Consider the following 27,382-nt stretch of genomic DNA (forward strand, 5'->3'; position numbering starts at 1 on the left):
TACTAAATAAAGCAGTAACAAAACATTTACAATATAATGAAAGAAGAAAACACAACAAAAATTAATTCATTGCAAGCTGGTAAACTTCTGCAGGCACTACCTAACATACATGAATGTGACAAAAAAATTATTTTACCCTCTCTTACTTGGAAAAAGCTCAAAAAAAAAATTCCATTTCAAGTACTTGCTATATAATGCTTGCAGTTTGGAACCCTTACACTAAAGTCCTTGTGAAACAAACATCCTCTCCATTTTGTATGTATTAAAAAGATTTCTGAAACATTTTAAAATACTAAAACTTGGAGGTAAACATCTTAAGCTAAAATAGTTTCAAGCCCTGTTTCTTGAACAGTGAAGACAGGAACACATTTTTTAAGTCACAGTCAGAAAATATACCTGAGACCAAAAAAAAAGACCATACAATGAGAACAGAGTCCATTAAACTCGCGGCTACAACCACGTTTATATCAAATTCAGACCGCTTTCAAATTATGTTAAAAAGCCTGGCGATATATCTATCACCTTTAACTCAGATTTTCACGTGCCATCATTCCACAAATGTTTAATTTTTCATAACTGAACCTAAACTGATCAAACAGTCAAGGAGAAAGAAAGAAGATAAAGTAAAAGCTGCTTGCTGTTCATCAGCACGTAGAGTTCTTTCCATATATAAACTTTTAAAATAATATTCACTACAAGTTGTTGTACACTGATTATATTGGGACATTTTCATAATAACCCATTATGTTTCACTACCTATTGTGTATGGGGATATAACATTTAAAAATATTTCCCACTGGGAAAATTTCCTTTTCTTTCCCTTTTCGTAATTTTTTTTTTGATAAATCAAAGAAGCAACAGTCTTCCTAATGAATTTCAAGTTACTTAACACATGATTTATTGTACCCCCTAAAGTATTATGCTATTTTGAAAAATAACTTTGGAACATATGTATTTTGAAAAACCTCATTTGTTTCTCTGATCTCCAGTTCAAGTATTCTTGAACTCCAGTGGTTTTTCTCCAAATCTCTCTCCTGTGAACAACTTGGGATTGGAAAGCAAAGCTTGTTTCTTTCATGCTCATCCATCATCACCAATAATAAAGATTTGAGATTAAATTATGCCTTTCCTCACCGATTCCAATACTCTGGGATAAAAAGCTTTACTTACAATTTCCTTTGCCTTGTTTTGTATACTCAGAGTACACTATGTCATACTTACAGAGCCAAATTCATTTATTGCTAAGCAATCCAAGCTCACTGAAGACTTCTGTAATTCCAAGATCTAGTTCTGCCTTCTAACAGGCCTTTCAAATCTCTTTTGAAAGCACAGAATTGGACAAGGTGGTAACACTGAAGATGGAAATTTGTAATTTTCAAATTAAATTATACTTTCTCCCTCCTTTTCTTGTTACTGTGACAAACAAAATCAAAATTGTACCACAGGGGTGGAAAGATAAGGAATATTTCTGTGCAAAATGTTCCTCCCTCTCCATTCCTTTGATATACTGCATTCTCTAAATAAAGCAAAGCAATAGACTAAGAGCAAACTCAAAGCCACCAGTCATATGGGTTTCCTTACAATTATAATTTTAACCCTATCATGTGCCAGTATATTATAATACATGAGGTATCCTTGAAGAGGATGTCAGTCAGCAGAGACATCTACATGTATAAGAGATCAACTCTTAAGCCTTTATTTATGTCCTGTATTTGTAAGCTATGAGAAAGAGAATATTTTTCCCCACAAGTGGAATGCACACATAAAAGCCTTTTCTTTATGAAATAATTATCTCTTTGCTTCCTCTGTTCTTCCTTACTTTTGTGGAGGGGGGGGGGAAAGTATTCCATTTACGTTTTACAAAAACCTAAGTTGGGTTGAAACCTTGAGAGAGAATGTATTAGAACTGACTTCTATTCAAATGTTCACTTGATTCAAAGGTGAACCTTGCAACATGAGTTCCATAAATTGTCCAGATTTTTATAAAAGAACTATTTCCAAAGACACAGAAAATGTCACATTGAAAGTTGAGGATAGAGCCTAACAGCACCCGCTGGAAAAGTACAATGAGGTAAGCATTGCTACCCTCAACTTTTTAATATGGCCATCCTTTCAAGTGAGGAAAACCTGCTTATACAAGTTCCATTAGTATACAGGCAGAGTAACTCCAGTGATTTAATTATCATGCCATTATCAGTGCTTTACTAATATCCTTGTATCAGAAAAAGTGTATCAAATAATTATAAAGTTTTAACGTGGTATTTCTATATTGGACCCTTGTTTTTCCTCATTTTTTTCGAAATACTTTAAATAGCACATCAATACAGTCATTATTTTATGATGATTCAGCTGAATTATGATATACATTTAGTGTAAATTTGATTGTTATCCAGAAATAATTGATAGCAGTGAATTCTTCTAGATGTCACAATCTTGATTGTAGGAGTATTTTTATTTTATCAAGTGTAAAAATATTTATGGAATGCAGGAAATAAAATCTTTTTTCAGCTATCAACAAAGTTAAAAGAAAAAAAGACAGAAATATCATTTCTGAATTACAAATACCAAAATTTAAAAAAATAAACAAGCTACATAAGATTCAAATCATACAGTCTGTCTTCTATGTCAAAGGATGTGGAAGAAGTTAACAAGTTCAATTTCCCTTTGATAATGTGAGACAAAAATATTTTACTGTGATTTCCTAGTGATTATTTAATTCTAACAATGCAAAGAATGTTGGATTCCACTGCTGTGTTAACAGTAAGATAAATGACAACCAATTATGTAAATGCAATCCTTTAGACAAAAGCTCCTCACTATTTAAGAACTATGAAATCAAAAGAGCCAACCGGAGCAAGACACATTCCTGTTGATTTTCTCAAGATATTTTTCTAGATAACTCTAGCCAAATGGCTTTTATTTCATGAACCAAACTAGTAATCTTCAGTATACTGGTACTTAAGAATCTTAAGTACAGTGGACTGAATTTCCAGAAGAGAAGCGCTAAAGCACTTCAAGTCTGGTCTATGTCAAAAATGAAATTTGGCCTAGAGGTTACCATGCCTCGTATAATTCCTCAGTCAGGTGTTTGTGAAAGAGTTCAAAATAAACGCAAATTTCCAGTTATTCAGTTAAGACTAGCTAAGACTGTTTTGTCATGAAAGCTTAAATGTATTTTAGAACAATTTTCACCAAGAGGGATATAACTATTTCACTAAATGATACAGCTAAAGCAGTTAGACATGCTTTTCTTTTCTCAAAACAGTAGTCCCCAGCACAGAACATATTCCACTTTGGGAATTCACAACAGTTGTCCTGACAGTTTCTCTTGGCACAGTATTGTTGTACGTCTTTCTCCTAAAAGGCTCTCCCCAACTAGTTCCTTACACCTTTCCCTCAATACTGTGCTTGTTTCTTGCAGACAGTCACTCCTCAAATAGAATCGAGCATTGCACAGTGCCTTAGATGCTTTAGCCTTTTGTACTGCTGAGGGCCTTGACTGGCAACTCCACTCCGCAGCCTGCTTTCCACTGGCGGCTCTGTAACCTGCCTGCCACAAGAAGGACCAACAGCGAGTTTCAACAGCCCCTGGTGAAACCCACGTAGTTATTAGAGCAAAAGTATTATGGGGGATAGCTTTCACCATTAGAGATTAATTATGCCATCAGTGATATGTAGGTACCATTTAAAGCAAATGCTATCTACAATTACTATGAAAAATATAAGGTTGTCTTGCAGATAAGAAGAGATTATTTTCCACAGCTGAAGTTCTGAGAATGTTATTATATACAAAACTACAGACACCACACTTTTTATATAAGTGTTAATCACTCAGGGTCACGTGAAGAACTAACTTAATTCATCCTGCATAAATACTTTTTCCTTACAGGACGCCTCCTACCATTGTAATCACTAAGCTGCTCTGAAGACTTACCTCTAAAAACCAGCCTGTCACATCCTTAATTCTGTAAATTCTGGGTTAGTAAATGTACTACCTCCTTATTTCTCATTTCCCATTTACATTTAAAACAAACCAGCCAACTCTACAATTAATGTGTACTACATTAACTCACTATTCAGCATGAACAGCTACTGTAGCTATCACATAGTCTGTAGTTATATGATTCACAAAGCAAATGATTTATGCCTCTGCTCAGGGAAGGAAGAGTTTCCTTGTGACAAAGGCTTAAATCATGCTTTATGTGAAGAGATGAGGTTTGACTCACTAGAATCAACTGTATGTCCTGACAAAAATCAGCAGAAAACTTACAAAGTATAAAAGTAAAAAGTACCTTTTATATCTTTCAATGTTCTGGTGAGTTAACATCATGATGAACTTGAACTTCCTTATTCTGGCTACAAGAAATATCCAAGTTATCATCAGTATTAATGATTCCTCTGTTTCTGTTGCTAAACTCAACAATACATGCCCACACTTGCTTAGATTTCACTGCATCAGCCATTGTCCACCAGCTCCTCAGCCTCCTTATTGCATCTCATCTGTCATGCCCTCACCACTAAGAGCTCTGAACCATGGCCAGCATGGACCAACACATAGTAAGTATTTCATTTGGTACCCAAGACTCTTTAGACCCCCTTCCAGTTCCTCTTTACCAGATTAAATCAAGTCAAGCTCCCACACCAAGCACAAAGCACTGGAGCTGGACTCACACCTCAAAGCTACTCTATAATGCTTTTTGGAGAAATTCACCCCTTCACAAATCAAGCTCTATTAAGCTGACCCCACCACAAGCTCTCTGAGCACTCACACACTACGCTAGCACCTTCACCCAGCCCGAGGCACAGGCAGAGCTGGAGGGCGCAGGCAGGGCCCTGCCTCATCTCCACAGGGCCCAGGCCCCGGCCCCACCACCCCATGCACTGGGCCGGGCCCTACAGCCGCCTCAAGCAAAGGAGCGGAAACCAACCCAGGATTCAGCTCAGCCATTCCCTCCACACCGACTCAGCAGAAGCCATAAGCTCCTTGCCGAAGCCCCATTTGCACCGCTCTGCCCGGCGACCCCAACTCCGACCACCCGCCCCCACAGCTGCGCACAGCGCAGACCAGCCCTCTGCGCAGGCGCCCGCCCCCTCCCCCGCTCCGGCCGGGGCCGCCGGGGACGCGCAGGCGCTGCGCAGGCGCTGCGCAGACGCACAGCCCCTAAGAGCCGCGGCCGCCGCCGCCTCCTCGCGCGTTGTTGAGTTCCGTCTCTCTCTTTTCTTTCCCTTCCCGTCGCCAAGATGGCGGAGTACGACCTGACCACCAAGATCGCGCACTTCTTGGACCGGCACTTGGTCTTCCCGCTGCTGGAGTTCCTTTCCGTCAAGGAGGTAAGTGGCTCTCCCAGAGGCGGGAGAGCCGGCCCTGCGGCTGGGGGAACGGAGAAGTGGCAGGCGGTGCCGCCAGCTGCCTCTCGTGGGCCTGAGCGCGCCGTCTCGTCGCTCAGGCGCCGCGCGGCCCGGGCCCGTCCCGTAAGGTGACTCGGAACTCGCCTCCTGAGGGAAGAGCTTGGGCCTTCAGCGCCGCCTGGGCAGAGGGCGAGGAAGAGGCGTGTGGGCCTTCCCCGTGAGGGAGGCAGAGCCGGGCCGTGGGCCGAGGCCTGGGGCAGCCGTGCCTCCCGCAGCGTAGCTACCGGCTGCTCGCTTGCGAGGCAGAGGGGAGCTCCTCTTTCGCGTTCTTCCGATTTGACGTAGCTTCTTTCCCTTGTTCGGGGGAGGGAAAAGCTAAAGCTTTCCCTCACAGTCGTGGTTTGTTTTCTGCCCGCTTTCCCGCAGCGTGACAGCCCTCGTTAGCCCCGCTCCTTGTCTGCGGCCCTTGTCACTCGGGTTGCCCCTCAGCCCTGGAGTTGCAGGGCAGTCTGTGGGATTGCATCAGTGCAGATAGTGTTGCTAATCAACTTTAAGTTGTTGTCATCGCGAATTTGTGTGTAAACCAAATGTAAGTCCCTTCTAGTGTTATCCTTTATTAGTCTATATATATATATTTAATTATATTACTCTGAAGATTCTGATAATGCTTCAGATACTTAAGATTGATGAGCTTTTACTCTAAGCTATCTGAAGTACTCATCTAATCCACTTTAAAATGGAAACAAAATGTGTAAAACTATGTAAGCTTTGAATTTAAAATAGATATTATTTTAGGCTTCAGAAATGAACTAATTAAGCATGCATACATCAAGATAACTTGACCTAACCAGTTTTCATGTCTGGTATATAGACTCTGCTTGATCTCTGTTATCTTGGGGGCTTGTCTAGTATTTTGGCATTTGTAAATCAGCTGAGGTTAAATTGGAGGTATTTCTTTAGTGTTAATCCTGAACAACACGGTGTTCAGAGTTGAATTAAAGTTTTGTGGGTTCTGTATCTGAGATGTTCATAAATGTGGTGAATTGTAATACAGCCTTCGTGCAGATGTATTTTTGAGATATACTCTAGTTTAGGCCTCCACCTGCATCTCCGAAACCTAACAGTAGTTTACAACTCATGGCTAAATTATGGGATAAGAACTTCAAAACAATTTGACAAGTTTAAAAGAACATCATCCAGTTACACAAGCCAAACTAAATTTATTCTTATGCTATAGACCTAATAACATATTTTAGATTAATCTGTGCTACAATTAAATTATAAGTTTGATCTTGAGTATCTCTTCTGAGATCCACTTTAAAGTATTCGACTACTCTGCACTGTTCAGCATGTTATTTTGTGGAAAGTATTCACTACTTTAAAAGAAAAATCTGACCAAGGTTTTATTATTTTTAAAATATATGTATGTTTATATAATTTTCAGAGATTTTTCATGTTGGATGTTTTCCCATGAATTGTAATAGGAGTTACTATTCCTGATAAAGGAGTAGTAATATAAAGTGTTAGTTATTTTCTAACTAGTCTTCGAAGTTCCTGCACTTAGAAATAGCAGGAAGTGGCTGGTATCTTGCCAAAACCAGAAATACAGAGAGGCTGTGTAGTAAGCAAACTAAATGATAGAGCTATGAGATCTTGCAAAGTTGTAAGATTTGATGTCTAAAACGATTTATTTGGAGAAAAATCCATAAATAAACTGTTCCATAAAGCTAACTACATAATATGAATTAAAAACTATTTAATAATTTCTGTTTCAGATATACAATGAGAAAGAGCTACTCCAAGGAAAGCTGGATCTCCTTAGTGATACCAACATGGTGGATTTTGCTATGGATGTGTACAAAAATCTTTATTCCGATGAAATTCCACATGGTAAGCTGCTCATTTAGAAGTAAAACTTGTTTTACAACCTTTCTATCTAAAGTAATAAATAGCTAGTAATAACTTGCTTGTTGCATTCAAACTAGAATACTGTTTAACTTTGGTGTTAATGAAAGGATGTGCGGTACTGAAACAAATAGAATCCCTTAGTCCTGGGAAGTTTGGATTTGTTGGTCTATCAGGAACTTAGTCTTTGAGTGATGTCTGAAGTATTTCAATGCTTATTTGGTCATTTCAAGCACTTTAAAAATACAGCCTAATAGAGCTGCACTTACTTTTCATCTGTCAAATTAAACACTATTGCACAACAATTTGAGGTCGCTAAACTTTTTCTTTAAAGCATCCAGTATATTAAGGCTAGATTTCCATCGTGAGTAATTCCATTAATCTGTCTCTGTGGCTGACTTCTAGACTTTGAGGAGATACATGTGGTTTTGAAAATGCATGTTTTCCTCACTCCTGTCAACATATAAATTGCTATTTCTCTAAAAGAAAATCAATGATAACTAATATTATCATAATGAATATGAAATTTAATCTCTTGCGGTTTTCTCCGTGATTTTGGAAACTTTCTGGGGGTTTTTTGTGTGTCACTTGTTTGTTTTTTCCTTCCTGAACCTAGTCTTTGAATATACACTTTCTTCCTATTTCTCCATCTGTTTTCATTTTGTGGAATTCTTCACCTTTTTTTTTTTTAAACTAGTGGGACTACAGTCTGCCTTGCCTGCAGCTTAGGAGGAAGAAACTTGTGTGCTTTTGCATAGTCAGGTACAGGATCCAACTGTTCTGCCTCTGGATCTTACTCTTTCCAGGCTCTTGAAGTTGGCAGTTAGCCTCTTTGGAAATGCGTGAAGAAAACTTAGACTTAGAGATGTTGAAGTCAATGTTTTGACCAAATCTTGGATATGCCAACATAATATGTTGTTGTTTCTGGGTGTATATGTGATGATGCATGGGACCAATCACAAATAATGAGGTTTTCTCTCTTGTAATCTAAGAAATAGTTGTAATGCTAGCTTGATCTTTAGGTTACTTATTGGTTCTATTGATTCTAAGGAAAGTCAGACTGTCTCGGGGCTGTAAAAAGCTCAAAGCCAAATAGTTTTTCTTCTTTCTTTCCTTGCTCTAGCCCTTCTAAACTGGTAAAGAATAGTGCTGTTATCAGTAGTAAGTAGTAAAATGCTGAAGTAGTAAACACTAGCTAAGAACATAGTAAACACTAAGCACAAGAAGTAGCACACTAGTACACTTCCATAAAGAAACAAGTCTAATGACCTTATTCTGATTACAGCCACTTATTTAAGTAGGTTGCTAAGTGTGTAATTTCATAAGGTCATAGCTGCAAATAAGTTGAATGGTTTTGGTCACTGGGAAAGCTTTGCCTTCATGGTCCAACATTTTCCACCCTTGTAATGTTTTTCTTAAACTTTTTTTCAAACATCTCTAAGTTTTTATGTCATCAGTTTGGCAGGATTTTTTTTTTAATATGATGTCTTTTTCTGTTTGATCTGTGGCATTTATTCAACAGTATAAAATTAACTTAAGCAGAGGTAATACTTTCAAATAGTCAGCTGATCAGGGTGCTTGCTTATATAGCTTTCTATGAAAAGGTCTTTGCTTACTGAGATCTTTCTGGTATGTGTCATCTTTATGCATCAACACTTACCAGAATGTATGTTCAGACGGATTCTCTTTATTGGTGGAATTACTGACTTCAGTAGAATTTTACGCTGATACTTTTTTTTAAGACCTTGCTGTTTTAAGTATTCAAAGCTAAGTTCACTTACACTATTATACTTAGAAATGTCTCTGCACAATTTATAGTTGCTTTTATCCTCTCTTCCATGGGATCAACTTACAATTACACATCCAGGAGATGTCACAGGAAAACATTTTAGTACTTTTAGTAAGTCAACTGAATGTTTTTTCTTTCATCTGTTTCCGCTTCCTCTTTTATAATATCAAGATTCATCTGAAGTTGGAGGTAATTTCTCCTTATTGGAACACTTCCTATCAGGCAAGTCATTCTTAGATTTAGGCTGGGTCACCATTATGGTGTTATCCACTTTGGACCTCATTTACAAATATATATGTAGTTAAATCACGAAAGAAGTGTTTAATAGGCTCACTGTGGCATTGAGTGTCCTGGTGTGTGGCTCGCTTCCATGGTTTCCTGCATACTGTTCTCTCCTGGGATTTGGTCTTGGCTTCTCAGATCCCATATGTTTCTTGGCTCTGATAGCTAGTCTCAGGGTGCTGCTGGTTTGTTTTTTTAGATTTTTTTAAGCATTTAAGCTTTTTTGAATTTTATTTAACTGTTCATTTTATTGCACTGGTAGCACTTGGTGAGGAAGTTTTGGGTCTGTGTAAAATCACCCTAAAGCTGTTAGTTTTATTTCCTATTGATTTTCATAAAATTTCATAAAATTAAGCATGCATAGTATTCCAAGTCATAATTTTTGCAGATCAAGCTGCTTTAAATTGTTCCTGTCAATTTGCAGTTAAGTATCTTAAAAAGTGATTTTCCTCTAACTGACCAGGTTCTGAAAGCAATCTTATTGGTGTCATAGTACTGTTTAATTTTTCTAAGTTTATTTGGAATAAGTGAACTTAAAAGGTTGTTTCTCCCTTAGTGGAAGTCTGAAGGTACCTTGTCTAATACAGACTCTGCTCCAGCTGTACCTGTTCTTTAATGGCTTCATTAGAACTCCACAAAGGAGGAAAGGAACCAAGTGTTAGAAGCTTTTTATTAAGTTAATGAATTGTTAGATACCTCTGGTTTTGACTGAGGACAGGTGAGGTAGGAATTGAGAAGACATGCAAATGTACTGTTAGCATCATGTAATTACAGGTTGGTTTCTTAAAAAAAAAAAAAAAAACCCAAAACCAAAAAAACCCCAAACAAAAAAACCTTAAGACAGTACAGTAAATCTTTTTTTGTGTGTTTAGCTCTGCGTGAGAAGAGAACAACTGTTGTTGCACAGCTGAAGCAGCTTCAAGCTGAAACTGAACCAATTGTCAAGATGTTTGAGGATCCAGAGACTACAAGGCAGATGCAGTCCACTAGGTAATTTCTAATAATTTCGCAGGATGGCTTGTTGGTATCTTGTAGGTGTTGATGATGGGAATGCTTTCTGTGTAGCAACTGCAAAGAAAGACTTTTATTTCCAGCCAGTATTTAAGTAGTGCTTGTAGTCAGGTAATTGAAATTGCTGGACACAATTTACTTTTTTTTAGTGCTTTTACCAAGTCATCTTTACCACATGATTGAGCTACTGGTATAGAAGCATGCCTGGGGGATGGGGGCTGGCGAATAGACAAAAGTCATTAATTCTTTCTGTATTGTAGAAAAGCAGTCCATACAATCAGAGTGCCAAATTGAAAATACTTTCTATTTATGAATATGAAATCAACTATGTATATGAATTCAACTGTGGTTGTTGTCAGATGATTGCAGCAGAGTTTGAATGGAATTCTTATTGCAATGAAAAGCTGGTGTGTTAAAACCTTACTCTAAGAGCTGATCAATATCCATTGCAGATACTGGATTAAAAAATTATTCACTGAATTACCTGTGGTATTATTAAAAAATAGTTATCTAAAGTCCTGTAGTCATTAGTATGAGACTTACTGGTGGTAGATAATTTCATGCTCGCCTACTTAAGGCTTGAACGTTCCTTTGATACAGATAATATTGCTTTTCCTTTTATTATCCATGTTAAATTAAAAAAAAAGGCTTCAGAAATGTGATCATGTGCAAATTAGATGTTTAGAAAATACTAAGTATGATTATTCTTTACAGTTGTGCATTCTGCAGGCATTTGCTGTGGTAAAGGTATTCTTGCTAACTACTGTGTCCCAGTGGGATAAGTTTCCTCTTTAATACTATTTTACTTTAGTCTTTGCCTTTTTTCTTATCTCCTGTTAAATTCAAACTACTTGGCTAGAGTAACTGCTGTGGAATTAGAACATGAGACTGGGAAGAGCTCTAAGTCAGAATTGTACTTTCATAGTGAATAAGGATGCCATAAAACTTAAAACAACTTTCCACCCTTTCTTAACTCTAGTCATTGTTGCAGGTAGCATTTTTTTGTTTATAATTGTATTAATTTTAAGATTTTGAAACTTCTTCATGACACTTCAGGAATAGTTGGCTCACTATTTCTGCAGTAGCTTTTGCAGAAGTGGAGGAGTATCATTTTAAACTTATACTCCTGGTATTTTAACAGCTAAAAGTTGTGTTGCATAGCATGTTGCATGGTGACAAGGAGTTTGTTTTGTAAAAACATCAGGTTTTATCTTTTTATTACAGGGATGGTCGGATGCTCTTTGACTATTTAGCTGAGAAGCATGGTGTAAGTGTTTTAATGCTTTTATCTGTTTCAAGTCAGTTCTAAATATCTCCATCCCCCACAGCCAACAACTCTGAGCAATTATGGACTAGCATTTTGGCCTGTCTCATAGCAATGTAGCTAAGAGGCAGAGTTCCTAATGCTAACATTTTATTTGAATGCCTTGAACTTTTAATTTTTATACAAACAAACATAAAGCTGGAGCTTAATGTTAGCTGCATTCTTGCATCTAAGATGTGCTTTACTTTCTAATACAGAATTTAATGTTTTTTCCAGGGCTGGCATAATCTGTAATTCAGTGGCATGGATTTAAGAGTATAATAGTTTTCTATTGTCTTGGCTGTGTACAGTGCCTTTCAAAGAACCTAAAGACTTCAAGGGTTACTTTACTATTAAAATGGGCTTGTAACAGCATTTTTTTTCTAGTGAAGAAAAGCTTTTTTTATTTGTTATTCCTTTTCAGTTTAGGCAGGAGTACCTAGATACACTCTACAGGTATGCAAAATTCCAGTATGAATGTGGCAATTACTCAGGAGCTGCAGAGTATCTCTACTTCTTTAGGGTTCTGGTAAGTTTTGGGTGTTTGGGGTTTGTTTGTTTTAATGAAACACTTAAACCAGTAAGTTATCTGTATTAATTCTTTTGAGTTTTTTCAGACAATTACTGTACACCAAAGAAAAGTTGAAAATAATTGTTAATAATCATCACTGACTATTGTCCAGCAGTTCTGTTGTTGTCATGCTGAATTCTGAACTGTCCTTAAATTTGTAGGTTTTGTAGTAACATTTAATTACAGAATACTACTTCTTTCCTCACTGTACATGTATCCTGGAGAAAAATATTATAAATAAATACCAGCAAAAGGAATACTTGTCTTTGTGCACAGATTTTTATCAACAGTAATGAGAAGCTTGCAGGTGGATTGAATGTAATTGGTGGTAACAGTGAACTGCCAGCTTATCTGAGCTCTCATCTGTCTTCTCTTGAGTTTTGTGATGGATTTAAGAGCAGAAATCATCTGCCTAGGAAATGTAAACGGCTTAAATGAGAATTGTAGAACCAGATCCATTGTCTCTGAAGCAGCTCTTTTAATGTTGTTGTAATTCATATCATTTGTTAATGGTGGGAGTGAATCTTGAGAATGAAGATTTAGTGTCTTGTAAGAATCTCAACACAGTAAATTTATTGTCGGTTGTCAGTGAATGTGCTATTTTACTAACAAATGGAAATTTAAGGTAACTGCTTGAAAATCCAGATACTGTAGCTAGAACAGCTGCAGTAACTAAAGGCAATTATGTGAATAGCTAACTAATTATGTGATCTGGAACCAGCACAGTGCACATGAACCTCCTCAACTAACAGTATGTGCTAAATTGGCACCTTGGTTGCCTGGAAGGTAATACTTTCTAACCTATGTGTATCTCACACATGGGTGGAGTGATTGCTGAAAATATGTAGTGTTGCTTCTTGCTGTCCAGTACCCAGTCCTATCTAAAAATAGCCTAAACTTTCTGAAATACTGCTAGAGTAGATAATAATTCCTGTTATTTACTATAATTAAAGAAGCAAAAATGGGAAATATCCTTAATTAGAACAGGGTTTAAAGTAGGATTGAGTTGAATTCTTAATCTAAATGTTGATAAAACTGAGCTCTTTTGTATGGCTTTCAGTGCTACAGGTAACATTCCACATGCTGAGAGGGGAGATAAAAGTTACTTATGTAACTTACTTATGTAGGTTAGTGGGCAGCTGTCCTTAATTCTTTATGCTTTAATTCTGGGCTTAGCATTATATTCTTACATGTCAACTAGTTTCAAAAAGTGAAGTACTGGTTTTGTGTTAGTAATAGGTTGGTATAGGACTCTTGTTACTAATTCTAATGGGAGAAGATTTGTTTAAAGTTCAGTGTGATGAAACATAACCTATGAAAGAACTACTGCAACTGATCTGAGAACAGAATTTGACACTGTGAATGACCTAGTGTAATTCATTCCCATACAAAACTAACACAGCTTGACCTTAGGACTACCCTTCCAGGAAACAGATTCGCTACCGCAAAGTTGCAGTTTTACTGGACGTTTCTGTAAGAAGTATGCTTTTTGGCACAGTATTGGCAGAAAGAACATTGACTGCTAGCTTTTTTTAAGGTGGTTACCTACTGTCATGAGTTCTTTAGGAACCTGCTTTGTAACAACCTTGTTTTAGTAGTTCAGAAGCATTTTTATATGGTGGAAAAAAAAAAATTTGGAACCAGTGTGTCATCTGGTGCTCAGCCATTTCATTTTGTTTTTTAACTTAAACTGCAGCAGCATGGAGCTTTGTCTTACTTTGACAGGATTTTCTAGTTTCTGTTTCAGAAGTCTTACTACTGTTTTTTCTTCTGTACCTAAATTGCTTTTTTAAAAAAATACTTCATTTGGGAAGATAGGGCCATGTAAATTTGATATCTTGTAAATTAAAAATACTGCCAGAAAATATTATTTGTATTTTTTACAGTAAATAATTAAAAAAAATATTAAGAATATGACTTTGGTGTTGTTGAAAATAGGTTCCAGCAACAGACAGAAATGCTTTGAGTTCTCTGTGGGGAAAACTAGCATCTGAAATTCTGATGCAGAATTGGGATGCAGCCATGGAAGATCTCACAAGACTAAAGGAGACAATAGATAATAATGTAAGTAAAATCTTGGTTGTGTTAGTAAGGTGAGAGGTTAGAGGTGTTAGTATTAAAGTCTTACTATGAATTGCTTGCAGTCTTGTTTAGGAGTAGTTTACCACCTTTTCACCAGGTACTTTGTTAATAATAGTGGGAGAGTTGAAGGGTGCTCAGGAAGAAATAGCGAAGCTTCCTTTTGCAAATTACTTGCTTCCCTCTTATCACATTTGAGAACTCTTATGGTATTTCCAGTGAACAAAAACCAAACTAGTCTCAAGGATGAGTTTGAGGGCAAGGTATCATTGTGTAAAATTGTTTGCTTCTTGAATTTCAGATAGCTGCACTATTCATTTTCTGTAAAGAATAAAATGCACGTAACTGAACTATTATCACATGAAAATAACACTTTTGACAGAAAATGCAAGACAGCTTGTTTCTGGAAATAGTTTTCGGCCAATTCAGCTTCCTCACCAGCTCCCATGTTCAGATGAGCACCAAGAACATGAAGGGAAAGAGCAAGGCTGCAGTACTAGTTCAGAGCAACTAAGTGATTAAGGACATCTCAGTCTCTCTGCTCATGGGGCTTTAATGGGCTTATCTGAAGTGTGAGAGTTCTTACTCCTGAACTGTAATCTTGAAAAAGTGTTTGGTGTTTCAGTTTTTGCTTGGGTTTTTTAACTCAGAATCATTCTTTATCTGTGTGGCAGATGACCAACGTTAATGAATTTTCTTCTCTAGTTTTCTCATCTCTATGAACCTATATGGTTATAATAGGCTATTAAACTTGACTTACTCATTGGACTCAAGATCTTTGTAGGTTAGAATCATAGTAGTTAGTTGTCATGCTCTTTGAGTGATTATTACTTGCTGTGTTGGTTCATTGTCAACATGTTGCTCTGCAATCTATTTGAAGTGCTGCTGAAATTTGGAGCTTAAACAGATATTTTGAGCTGAATCTTTATTTGTACATTATCAGCTGGTTTAAATGAAGATAGCTACATTCTTATTTCTTGGCTGACAGTGATTATGGTTTCAATGATTTCATCGTTGTCTGAGAGTGTATGGCAAAAAGCTCTTGAGGCTTTAGAGAGGAGAAAAAACTGAAAAGCTAGGGAAGTCAAGTAGTTCCTCAGATCACATCTGAAGAGGGAATACAAGGAACAAAATTCAGGATTACAAACGGAAGTAATACTTATGTTGATGTGGTGATCTTTGGAGAACAAAAATCTATGTCCTTGCCATAACAGAATACAAATTTTGCCAAACAATTTTGAATATAATAACCAAGATGAATCTGCTGAAACTTATATTAGAAAATTTAACAGATGATAGGTCAAAATGCTGGAAGTCAAACTTGGCATGAAAGTGGTAACAGCTAAAAGGAGCAAGTTGAAAATCACAATTTTTTTTTTAACAATTAAATGTTTTCATGTGTTAGTATTTATGCAAACTTTCTGTGTTTTATTTGACTTAAACCTATGTTATGTTTCTGTGTTTTATTTGACTTAAACCTATGTTTCTTTTAGTCTGTCAGCTCTCCACTGCAGTCTCTTCAGCAAAGAACGTGGCTCATCCACTGGTCTTTGTTCGTGTTTTTTAATCATCCTAAAGGAAGAGACAATATCATTGACCTTTTTCTTTATCAACCACAGTAAGTTGTGTTGTGTTATGTTGGGGTCTTTAGAACGAAATGAAGGCAGATGATGAACAGACAAGCTTGTTGAACATTTTTCAGCCCAGAGTCTGAGGCTATTTCAGAAGTTCTAATCATATTAACGCTTTGGATATTTTTTCCAACCCTTCTTTGAATTTTTATGTATAATCTGCTTTTCTTCATGATTATAATTCCCCTTCAAGAAGAAGGGGTGATGAAGTAGGAAGAACTGGCTCTTTTTTCTGGTGTTTGTGGCAGGGAGGGGACATGGAATAACTGTTTTTGCTGTTACCAACTGCTACTGCACCTTTTAGGGCTGGAGGGGAAGATAGTGTTCTAGTTTGAAGTTGAAACACTATAGCTATTTGTGAGAGGACTGACTTTATAAGTAGATCTAGAAGTCTAGAACAGCTTTAACAATGAGAAATCAGTTACAAGTTTTGCTCTGCTTCTATTACTTGGTTGGAGGTAATGTATTAGAATAGGACAGTCGTACTAAAGAAAAGCTGTTGAATTTTTTTTTTGCACGATGATCCCAGTAGACCAGTAATTTGTAGTGGGCTTTTTTTGTCTCCTTTTTGTTTCACAGTGTATGTGTTGGTTTGGGGTTTTAAATTGCTACTTCTCAGTTGTAAAGATGGGCTAATTTATTGGGGAGTTGAACAGGAGAGTTGCAGACTTGGATGGTGATGTGAAAAAGGACTTCCTATGGTCCTGTGTGCCCATGCAAATGCCTCTTGTGAAACCAGTGTAGCTGACAGCTTAGGCCAGGGTTGACCTGAACTTTGCATATGGCCTATTATTTTGCAGCCCCCTTTCTTCTCTCCCTAGTGCACTGCTGCCTTCTCTTTCCCTTACTTCCCCCCGCCCCCCTCACTATCCAAAAGAGATGATTACAAGACTAACAAAAATAAATCATCCTTCTAGGCTTGAATAAATGGTCAGTCATAAGCCCTGGTGTGGTATTGTATTGCATAAAAGGTGCATAAGCTATTTATCATGAATGCTGTTTTGATGCAAAATGGCATTATCTGAGCTTTATCTGCATTTTTTTTCTTTCTAGATATCTCAATGCAATTCAGACAATGTGCCCGCATATCCTCAGATATCTGACTACTGCAGTCATAACAAACAAGGATGTTCGAAAACGTAGACAAGTGCTGAAGGATCTAGTCAAGGTTATTCAGCAGGTAAGGACGGAAATATCTGATATTTTCTGTCCTCTTTTACTGAGACTTCATAATTTTCTTTTAATAACATGCCTGGTTTAGGACTTCTGTTTATATTTTGGAGCTCAGTGTCTCTCGTTGAACTAATTTTTCACTGTGAAGTAAAATGCATGTCAATCAGTGGGAGGACAGAATATTTTTTTGTCTTGTCATGTCAGTAAGCAATGAGTAAAATAGAATATGCACTCAGTTTTGCTTTTCTTTCTGTATGACTAACCGCAGAAAATTCAGTGAGATGTGAAATGGCTTTGGATCTCATTCTTCTTTCAGCCATCCCTACAAGGATTGTTATATGAATAAGGGATCTTGTTTGCATTTGAAAACTACTGAACTGTGTACGTTGTTTTGTGTTCATGTGCATTTTCTTGAAAATGCTTCTGTTGTCCATGTCTACATCCTCATGTAGCTGTGACAAGCAATAAGAGTTGTACTTCATAGCAATCAAGGGGGTTACAGTAAGGATTCTTACCTGAAATCAGCACGCAATTTGTATACAAGCCATCATGCTTCAAACAGTTTTAATAATAACAACATATGTTGTGAATAATAAACTGTGATATATATGTGACAGTGTAGTTATTACAGGCTACAAATTAGTTGTATCCCCTTCAAGCATTGATGTAACTACCTGTGCAAAGCACAATCAATGCAAAAATAAATTTTTAAGCATATCTTAATCTGTCTTTAAGCATTAGTGTTCAGAAAAGTAGCGTAAGAAGCTATAGACTAGTTGAAGTGTTAGGACTCATCTTTTATCTTAAACTAAAACCTGATTTAGCATTGAACTTCTAATGTCATATGAACTAATAATATTTGAACTAAAGTAACACTTTACAACTTTTTTGCTTTTATCTTGTGCAATTGGTATGAATAAAAAAAAATCACTAAGATGTTCCTTTTGAAAATACTAATCGTAGCAGTGTTGGTTCTGAAATACCTGATGAGATTTCTTTCTTAATACTCTTCTACTCTGTATGGTTCATAGTACTAAAATCATGAAATGGTAGAGCTTTTATAGATTTGAAAGCGCTTCACACAGGATAGCTAGTGACTTGTCTACACAGGAAAAACAAAGTGTTGAATGAAGTTATTTGTCAAATGTCATATGGTAGGCTGATTGCTCTACTAGCAATTAGAGATTGCTCATACTTGCGATAACTTTGCAAGTATTGAACTGATAAGTAAGCAGTTTGTTCGTATCACAAATTTAAAGTGTGATTGATCCAAGACTGTTTTACATAGTGGATGTTAATTACGTGGTTAACAAGTACAATTTTGATGTAAAAAAACCCACCTTTACCTATAAAACTGAATTTTAAACTTAAATGAGACTGTAAATACAGTTCTTTGGGGAAGGAAAAATAACTGATCTGGGGAAAAAAAAATCTCTTAGTAATTCCCTTAATCTGCTGACTTTTTTTTGTATGCTAAAGCAGATACTGACACATGCTGAGTTAAGCTGTCTTAAATTGTCCATGAGACGTATCAGAGGATCTTTAAGTCTTAATTTACACAGATGTATATAGATCTAGTGTTGTTCCTGCCTTATAGTTAAGAAAGTTGAGTCATTCCTACAATGCCAAAATAAATCTTAAGGATTTTTTATATAGAAAATAGCATTATTTGTGTTAGCTATGTTGTCAAATGAACATTCAGTTTGAATTAAGAGGGATTTGGTGTTGGACCACTCTTTGAAATCAGAATTTAGGATTAATATCTGTTCTACCATATTTTAACATATTTGGAGGTTTGATACAGAACCAGCTCTAGTCTGACCTTTTTCTAACCCAAAGGTTGCAGCACTAAATGCTGAAGCTGAAACTGCACTTCTGGTTGTTTAACCATATGGGGCGGGGGGTGCAGGGAAGCATATTTATTCAGCTTTTAGAAGAGGAGTTGGGAAGTGTAACTGAATATTTTATTTAAGATGATGTATGGACTTATTTCCAGTATTTAGTTTGAAGAATATAAGGAATACTCGAGTAATCTTGTGGCCATGATTACTAATACTGTTCCTAACTTTTTTGACAGGAGTCCTACACATACAGGGACCCTATCACAGAGTTTGTGGAATGTTTGTACGTTAATTTTGATTTTGATGGTGCACAGAAGAAGCTGAGAGAGTGTGAAACAGTAAGGTTTATAACATTTATAAGACTTCTTCCTTGAAGTAAAGGTCTCTAAAATTCACAAGGAGGGCCAGCTAATTTATTTGAAGTGGTGTTTGATTCAGTTGCCAGTGTTTTCTCAGAGCTTTAATTCATGGGGATGGGAGTTTTTTTGGTGGATTTTTTTTTTTGACAATTCATTTTGTAACACTTAAGACTTACTGGTAGGGAAACAGCTTTAAAATTATATTTAAGCAGTTCTAGAACAAAAGTGAATAGGTAATCATGCATTTGGCTGAGCTTCAGCTTCTCCATTAGTGTTTGAGAAGTGCTCGAAGAAAAGCTTGGATTTGCCTTTTGTTGTGAAATATAGTGCATCCTGGAATTGTAATGGTGAAAAGTAAAGTGAAATAACTGTAGGATAGTTAAATAGATATTCTTGGAAAATTCTCAGTTAATCTACTGTGAACAGTTAAAGATACCTAACACTTGGGTTGACTAGTTTAGAAGTTAGTATTTCTAATAGCTGAACACTACTACCAATTCTTATAGCCTCTGGTTTGACTTTCATTAGTATTAGTCACCTAATTGGGTGAATCAGAAAGCTTATCTTTACTACAAAGGACTGGTGGTCCTGTAATCTGAACTTTATATGCACACTTGCACTACTAGGTAACCTGGCTTGCATGGGACAGATAATGCTGATCAAATAGCAGAGTGAGAGAAGAATCCTACAATATGAGGAGGGAGTTAAATTTTACATGTTGGACGGATCTTCAGTAGTATTATGACAGCAGTAGACCTTGCCCTCTTCTTGAGTCAGACCTCAGTGGTCCTGTTAGCATGGCATTTTAATTTAGTAAGCTGCAGAACAATGAAAATTTCTGTGAAATTTGTAGCTTTCTCTCCACGTTTTAGAATACACCAAGAACTGTTTTTAGATGGACTGTTCACTGATCTTGCTTTTATTGGTGGTGCCTACCAGTAAATTACTACTACCTTGTTTGCTCTTAGTGTTCCCTTTCTCATGCTTGCAGGTGCTTGTGAATGATTTCTTCTTAGTGGCATGCCTTGAGGACTTCATTGAGAATGCCCGTCTCTTTATATTTGAGACTTTTTGTCGCATCCATCAATGTATCAGCATCGGGTAAGATAACTTCTTAATAGGACAGTTCAGGAAAATCAGTCATGAATGACAGTTTTGACAGTGTAAACTTCAGTAGTGGAAAAAAAACCCTCAGTCATCAGGTAAAATGAAAGTCATTAACTAAAACTTAATTGGATAGTTGTCTTTCTAGTTTTATAGCTATAATGTGATATGTTACAGCAATTATGTTTTAAAGTTGAATTATTGTGATTAACTTTAAAACAACTTTTCCTTAGTACCCCAACCCCCCCAAACAACCAGTTCTTTCAAGCTAAAACTCTCATGGTGTCAAGCTAGATTTCTACTAGATGTAATGGGAACTTTGATACCCAGTGTCTCCTAAGTCCAAGTGTCTTAATCAGGAGCTTAATTTCACACGTACTGATAAAGAGTGGTAATATTAATTAAACACAAATTGCAAATACAGCAATTGCTTATATTTATTTGGTAGATACAGATACCCATGTCCTTGAAAATTAGGACTGTATTGGGTTTTTTTTTCATTAGTTAAATAGAAAGAAATAGATCTTATTTCCTTTGGCACAGAGTGATCCAGCTGTAAGAAAATGTTCTTATTAGCAAGGATGTCTGTCACTCTAATTTTGTAAAAGCAGACTTTTCAAATGGATCGGTTCCAATGCTGCTATTGTAGAAACTAAGCAGGAAGATGTTGTTATGCATGCTTAAGATCCCTTTCCATCTGGCCTTTGCCCCCATTCCCTGTATTTCCACATCTCTTAAAAAAAAAAAAAAAAAAAAAAAAAGTGAAGAACTCAATGCTATAAAAATCTCAATGGTAGAGAACAGTGCAGAGATCCTTGAGACAGCAGAGACCAAAGCTGTTAAATCGATTGAGTCTTGTTACCAGCTTGCATCCAGAGCAAATATGTGTGTCTGGTCCTCTGAGGAAGCGATATAATGCTGCTTGATTTCAAAAGAAAAGGACTTGAGAGATTGTTGAGAGACTGTTGTCTTAGAGTTTTGCAAGCTTATTGAAAGGGTTACTCTTTTATGGTTAGGTATACTTGGAGAAAGGACAAAGATTCTTATTGCTTTTAATCCCTTTTCACTTCAGATTGACATCAATATTCCTACTATGTATCAGTTCAGGTAATTGCATGTGGAATCAATCATCAGTAATGAGATTCTTTTCAGTAGTTCAGTGTGTTTTAAATGATGGACATAAGCCTTAAATTTCTGTACAAACTGTAACACTCATTAGATTTGGGCTTAAGTGGGGTGCATAAGTATTTTTTAGTGCATTTCAAACATGTTTTTGGAGAAATTAGCCAGTCAAAATGCTTTTAATTGAACATTTGACTGAGGCATAGTTTTTGTTTCTTTGTCCATGAGTGATTTCCACTGCTGTTCCTGGAGCTGAAAACTAGTGGTTATACCACAGTGCTTGATAAGTACTGTTTAATTATTCAGAACAAATTTGAAAACACTTAGTGGGAAATCTGCTATTCCTTATGTTGAATGGAAAATAGATTGCTCATTTAATGTTTTTGTTTTAAAAATACGTACATCTGCTAGGCAGCTGACAGTTTTCTGAAGGACATAGTTGCTTTATCAGTTGTAACATACATCCCAAATCGTCCTGCAATTAGTTTACTGTTTGAAATATAATGTTTAATAGGGAGTAATAGATGAAATGAATTCAGAATGTATTTTGGTTAGCTTGATATGCCTGTATGTAATTGAAGAGCTGAATATGCTTCATTTTTCTATGTTTTTCTTCTGTGCATAGTATAAGATAGGCTTGTTTATAAAAGATGATGTGTGGAATTTGGTAAACGTTCCTTTTAAGCAAAGGAAAACTTAAATAATGTTTGCTCTAGTGTGACCCAAATAAGTGAATCCCCATATAAAACAGAGGGACAGAAATAATTTAAAGAATTATTTTTGAAACTGCTGTTGGGAAACCACCCTTTGAAATCACTTGTAACTTGAAATGGTAGACAGTATTCTGTAAGAAAATTTCATTATAATTTTTAGTTTTTATTGAATTATAGTGGGAATCTTTATAAACAATGGTAAACTAGAATACAACTTTTCTTGCTTCTAGTCCTTAGTATTAATGGTGCTAATACATATTTGTAAATCTGAATGTGTCACTGTTACTTGAACTGGTAGACGTTTATGGGGGTTAAGCTGTACATCTCTTGAGTATTAGATACCTATTTGAACAGTGTGATAGGAGAATAGTGGTGTTTGTTACATAACTGTAGTCAGGACAGATCATAAGTGCATTTGCTCTGGAAGGGTGGAAAATGCTTTTTTTTTTTTTTTCGGCTATATGTTTAAATCCATGTAAATTTTAAAGCTAGAAGTTGAGATAAAGTAGGGTTTTGTATCCCTCTTTACTTTCATTCTATGATTTATAAGTTTGGTTTGTGGGTTTTGTTTTTTGGGTTTTTTTTATGCATCTGCAGGAAAAAATACTTGTTCAGAGATGTGTTATTTCTGTCATGTAGGTGCATATATGCTATATGTTTATTCATATAACGTTTTAATTTTAAATAAGCACACCTCTGAAGAAGCTGAGCTAGTAAAATTCAGACATAATAAGAAGGAGTAGAATTATCTGCTAGGTAATACAAAGCACCTCATAGTTTCTGGCTTGGAATGACTCTAGAAGTCTTGTGCCCTCTTAAGCTAAAGTACCTGTGTACTTGGAAGGGAAGGAAAAAGCAAAATCTAGGTGCTGTAGGTTGGTTGGAAGGGGCTTGAAGTCATTGGATTCAATTCTGTGCACCCAATTACAACTCTGAGCAGGACCCACTGCAGTGTTCCGTTATACTAAAGACCTTGTCTAGTTGATTCTTGACTATTGCCAAAGATAGAGGTTCCATGCTCTAATCTTAAGGGTAGGGTGCTTAATCTCCAGTGGCAGTAGCCATTCTTATGGTCATCTGGAGGAGGAGTTATTTTGTCTGAATCCTATTGATGTTTCTAAAAGAGAAATACAAGAGTTCCCCTAACACACATATACCCCACCCCCTGGTCTTTCCGTTTGAAATTTCTTTAGTTTTGAGTCAGGTGCTTAACATCACTGGTTCAAAGGTAGTAAAGTGATTTGTAGCTTCATCCTATTGAAATGCCTCTCTTACTCTGCCTAGATAACTGATAATTCCACAAAAACTTACATCCCTGATATCTTCTATTCTCTTAATTAGCATAGCAGTAGCATTTGTAGTTGGATTTTACTTCCCCTTGCTCTGCCAAACTCCAGGCACTTTGTTCCCTGTTTGTTGTGCACCAAGTTCAGTGCAAGTACAGTATTTTTAAGTTACTTGGTTTTTTATTCACCTCACTTCATGTTTGTCTGTGACCAGAAAATGGAATTTACTTTTATAGTTGGGAGAAGGGTGAGAGGTCAACAACATACAGGAGAGAAGACTGCATAAAGACGACTGTATAGATAGTCTAGCTAGATAGACAGGGTAGTATATTATAAAGTACTTGCTTGACACTAACAATTGTCAAGAGGGAAATCACTCCTTCAGGTAGAGAAGGATATGTTTAAGGTGCTGTAAAATGATGAGGAATTGACCTCTTGTGCAACTTGGTGTAGCCAGCTGGTTTTTTGGTCATGTCTGTAGCCCTTACCTCATGTTTTACCTTAGTCTGAAAGCTGATGAAAGAATGAGCGTTACAAATGTCCTGTATGAGTCAACTGCCAGCAGGAGACTAAAGGAGTTGGCTGGAAAGCCATGGGAAACACAATCAGAAGAAATTATTCCTGGACAAGAATACTTGTTTCATTAAGAATTTTCTTTTTTCTGTCCTCCTTGAAATTGCAAGAAGTCTGAGTATAGTGTATCCACACACACATCTTCTATACCAAACTCTGTCTTGTGGCTCTTGTTACTGAAACTTCAGAGTGAAGTTTATTGCTAAATCAGCTACTGAGAGACACTTTCATGACTGTCAGCTGGTTTTAAATAAGAATAAAAGCAATTCAATTGTTGGTTGCTGTTTCATGTTGTGGTGAGATAAATCTTGACCTGCACAGTTTTCGTATATTCCTACTAAACCTTGCCTATACAAACATTCTTTGGAAAACTGTCAATTAAGTTAAGTGCAAGATCTAGTTCAGAATGACTAAGTATATACTTTCTGGAAGTGTATTCTTTAGTGTAAAGCAGTAAGGGTGGGAGGTATGCATGTATCTAAGCTTTAAAGTCATTTTGGTCAAATGAAACTATGCTTCCCAGATATGTGCTATTTAGTGAATACAAGACTCGGGCTATGCCAAATTTTGTGTTGACTTAACTTGTATTCCATAGTCTGTAGTCATGTTCGCCAACATCAGAGGGATTCTATTTCACCTTTTAATTAAATCTGTTATCTTTTAGTATGTTGGCAGATAAACTAAATATGACTCCTGAAGAAGCGGAAAGATGGATTGTCAATCTAATTCGAAATGCACGATTAGATGCCAAATTGGATTCTAAGCTGGTAAGACTGTGTAGATGGATCCAAGTGAAATTGTTAGAATTTTCATGAAATTTATTTTTCCTTATTCAGGAACAGTGAATTCTAATTTCTGCTGGTTTTTTTTTCTTTGCCCATAAAGTGTAGTGGACTTCATTTATTCTTTTTTGATCCTGTGTGTAAGATTTGTGAAAGCTCTGAAAGCAGGGCATCAAATTAAGGGCATATGCATTCTGAATGACTGTTAAATTTGCTGTTTCGCTTCTGTGTTTTAGGGCCATGTAGTCATGGGCAACAATGCAGTCTCTCCTTATCAACAAGTGATTGAAAAGACCAAAAGCCTGTCTTTTCGTAGTCAAATGTTGGCTATGAACATTGAGAAGAAATTGAATCAGAGTGGTAGATCTGAGGTTAGTAAAAGTTAAATTTTTCTGAATTCCTGCTCTCTTTTGTGAGATGTATTTAAGCATAACTCTTAACCTGTTCCTTAATTCATCCTTACTTCTAGTTCTGACACTAGGTGTTAAATTGAAAAGGTTTTTTTTTTTTTATAGTGAGCATTAGACAGTGATTGTTTGCTTCTTGCGTCTCTTCTCATCACTAGATATTCCTTTTTTTGTTGTTGCATAACTAGGTGTGTTTCATTTATCATTTGATTCTCTACTTCCTTTGAATGGTCTCCTTCACCACGTGAAAATGGCTGGGTTTGAAGGGTGATGTTTGTAAAAGTAGTTGTATTACTCTTTTTCAAGTGGGTTGTACTGTAAAAGTATGTGTAGATACATCTGTAGTATTGAGACAAGAATGAATGATGCATGAGACTGGAACACGAAGGAGCAGTTGTACAAAACCCTAACTGTTAAACCCGTTTCCTGAAACAGTAGAGAATATAATTAGGTCAGCCAGAGGTTTAAGTAGAACTAGTGAAAATCAGGAAGTTGGCAAAATCATCTCGTTTTGCCTCTGTCCACTTTACAATATGGGAAGCTTTATGAGGGTGAAGAACAGTGTAAGGTGGATGACTGAGGTCCACTAAGGACTCAGCCTTGCGTACGTAAAACAAATCACACATTAAAAGAACACATAGTAAAAGTTTTATTGGGCTTCTTCACTGCTTGGCTGAAACATATTGGTGAAAGTAGGACAAGCAGTGATGTATTAGTTTATTCCATTAAAAGGAAGTCACCTGAAACTTATGTGATACTACTTTCTTTTAGAAATATAGCTGCTAAATTATTTTTATATTCTGGATTCTTATAGAACTCTTCCTTTTTGAAATTACTAAATTGGGGGGCTCAGGCTGTACAACTTCATTACCGCATCTATTTCTGCTATATCAACACTTGCTTTAAACTTACAGGGTATCCTTCACTAATTACCAATATTTGCACTTCTTAGACATATGTCAGTATTAAGTTTTTTTAACAATTTCTCATAAATTTCAGTAACCAACAGTATATTATAGTAATTTCTACTGATCCTTATTTATTTATTCTTTAGGCACCAAACTGGGCTACTCAAGACTCTGGCTTCTACTGAAATACTTCTGCAGAAGGGGGGGGAAAAATCAGTTTTCATTTGACTAAAAAGCACATTAATATGTAACCCTTTTGAGAAAAGGTAATTATGTGTTCCATCTAACATTATTTGAATAAAATTGGTTAATTTTAACAGTCTGTGCATCTCTAACTTATAGTTAGATATTTTATGTTGTGTAGGGGCTTTTTAGCATAATGATGTTCTTAAGCATTTTGGATCACAGTTTGCAAAATCTAAAATGTCAGTTCTGCTAGATTGTTTGTACAAAAGGGTGCTATTGCTCTTGGAGCTGTCTGAATTTGGAAGTGGGGAATTATAGCTATTTATTGTCTGTTGCAAATGTCACACATAAAGTGGATGGTACAAACAAATAGTTCCCCACTGAACATTCGGCCAAACCAAAATCTTTTTCTGCGCTTCCATGTTTTTGTTTGTCACAGAAGCAGCTTGGTAGAGTGAAGGCACGTGTAGCCTACACCTTTTATGAAACCTAAGGTAGTCTTCATGCGCAGTAATTTAGGTAGGTCTGTGTGTTCATGCTTCAGAATTTTTCCTGTTCTAAATCTTGTTTTTAATCTTGTCCAGTCTCGGACAGCTTCTGGAGTAGAGCTTTTTGTTCCAGTGGGGGGGGGGGGGGGGGGGAAGTATTTCAAAAGGTCTGGCCAATGAGCTGGGTATGGTTTAAAGCTTTTTGTTTGAAGTATAAATTTATTAAGATTCTTGATGCAAACATGAAACAACAAAACCCTGTGTTGTTCAACTATTGTAATTTGGAGGGGTTTTAAGTTTCTGGGGGGTTTTAGCCAGTTTTTCACACTCCCCTGGGTTTTCTTAACACCTTTGCACTGCAAAATGTATCAGCACCTCTAAGCCAGAAAATCAAAGATCCTTTTTGGGGTTCTGTGAAGTATAAGGACTCATCAGTGACGTGAAAGTGAATATTGGAAAGTTACACTATCTCTGCATACAGTTTTGCACTTAAGGTTGAGGGGGAAAATTTTAATGACTT

General features: G+C 36.5%; 1 protein-coding gene and 1 long non-coding RNA gene across 4 annotated transcripts in view; one reads left to right on the forward strand and one right to left on the reverse strand.

The window, feature by feature from the left end:
- The window catches only part of LOC142600313 (uncharacterized), a 46,443-nt gene extending 41,388 nt beyond the window's left edge, over nucleotides 1-5,055 (reverse strand). The window contains exons 1-2 of one of the 2 annotated variants that reach the window (XR_012833732.1): nucleotides 5,037-5,055; nucleotides 4,293-4,352 (exon numbers count right to left, since the gene is read on the reverse strand). This is a non-coding gene — a long non-coding RNA (uncharacterized LOC142600313). The other variant, XR_012833733.1, reaches the window with a different exon arrangement.
- A 31-nt stretch (nucleotides 5,056-5,086) lies between these two features.
- Nucleotides 5,087-26,505, forward strand: EIF3E (eukaryotic translation initiation factor 3 subunit E). Of its 2 annotated transcripts, XM_075743486.1 has the most exons (13): nucleotides 5,122-5,331; nucleotides 7,125-7,239; nucleotides 10,198-10,315; nucleotides 11,561-11,603; nucleotides 12,064-12,168; nucleotides 14,149-14,274; nucleotides 15,783-15,907; nucleotides 16,974-17,100; nucleotides 19,171-19,272; nucleotides 20,285-20,394; nucleotides 24,756-24,858; nucleotides 25,110-25,244; nucleotides 26,335-26,505. In XM_075743486.1, exons 1-13 carry the CDS (start codon nucleotides 5,242-5,244, stop codon nucleotides 26,371-26,373), a joined length of 1,338 nt encoding a protein of 445 aa, XP_075599601.1. In that variant the 5' UTR covers nucleotides 5,122-5,241; the 3' UTR covers nucleotides 26,374-26,505. The 2 variants fall into 2 exon arrangements, with proteins under 2 accessions (XP_075599602.1, XP_075599601.1); XM_075743487.1 differs by lacking the exon at nucleotides 14,149-14,274 and having other exon boundaries at nucleotides 5,087-5,331.
- Nucleotides 26,506-27,382: the final 877 nt, after the last annotated feature.

Source organism: Balearica regulorum, chromosome 2 (assembly GCF_011004875.1).
Source record: "Balearica regulorum gibbericeps isolate bBalReg1 chromosome 2, bBalReg1.pri, whole genome shotgun sequence".
Classification (NCBI taxonomy): domain Eukaryota; kingdom Metazoa; phylum Chordata; class Aves; order Gruiformes; family Gruidae; genus Balearica; species Balearica regulorum.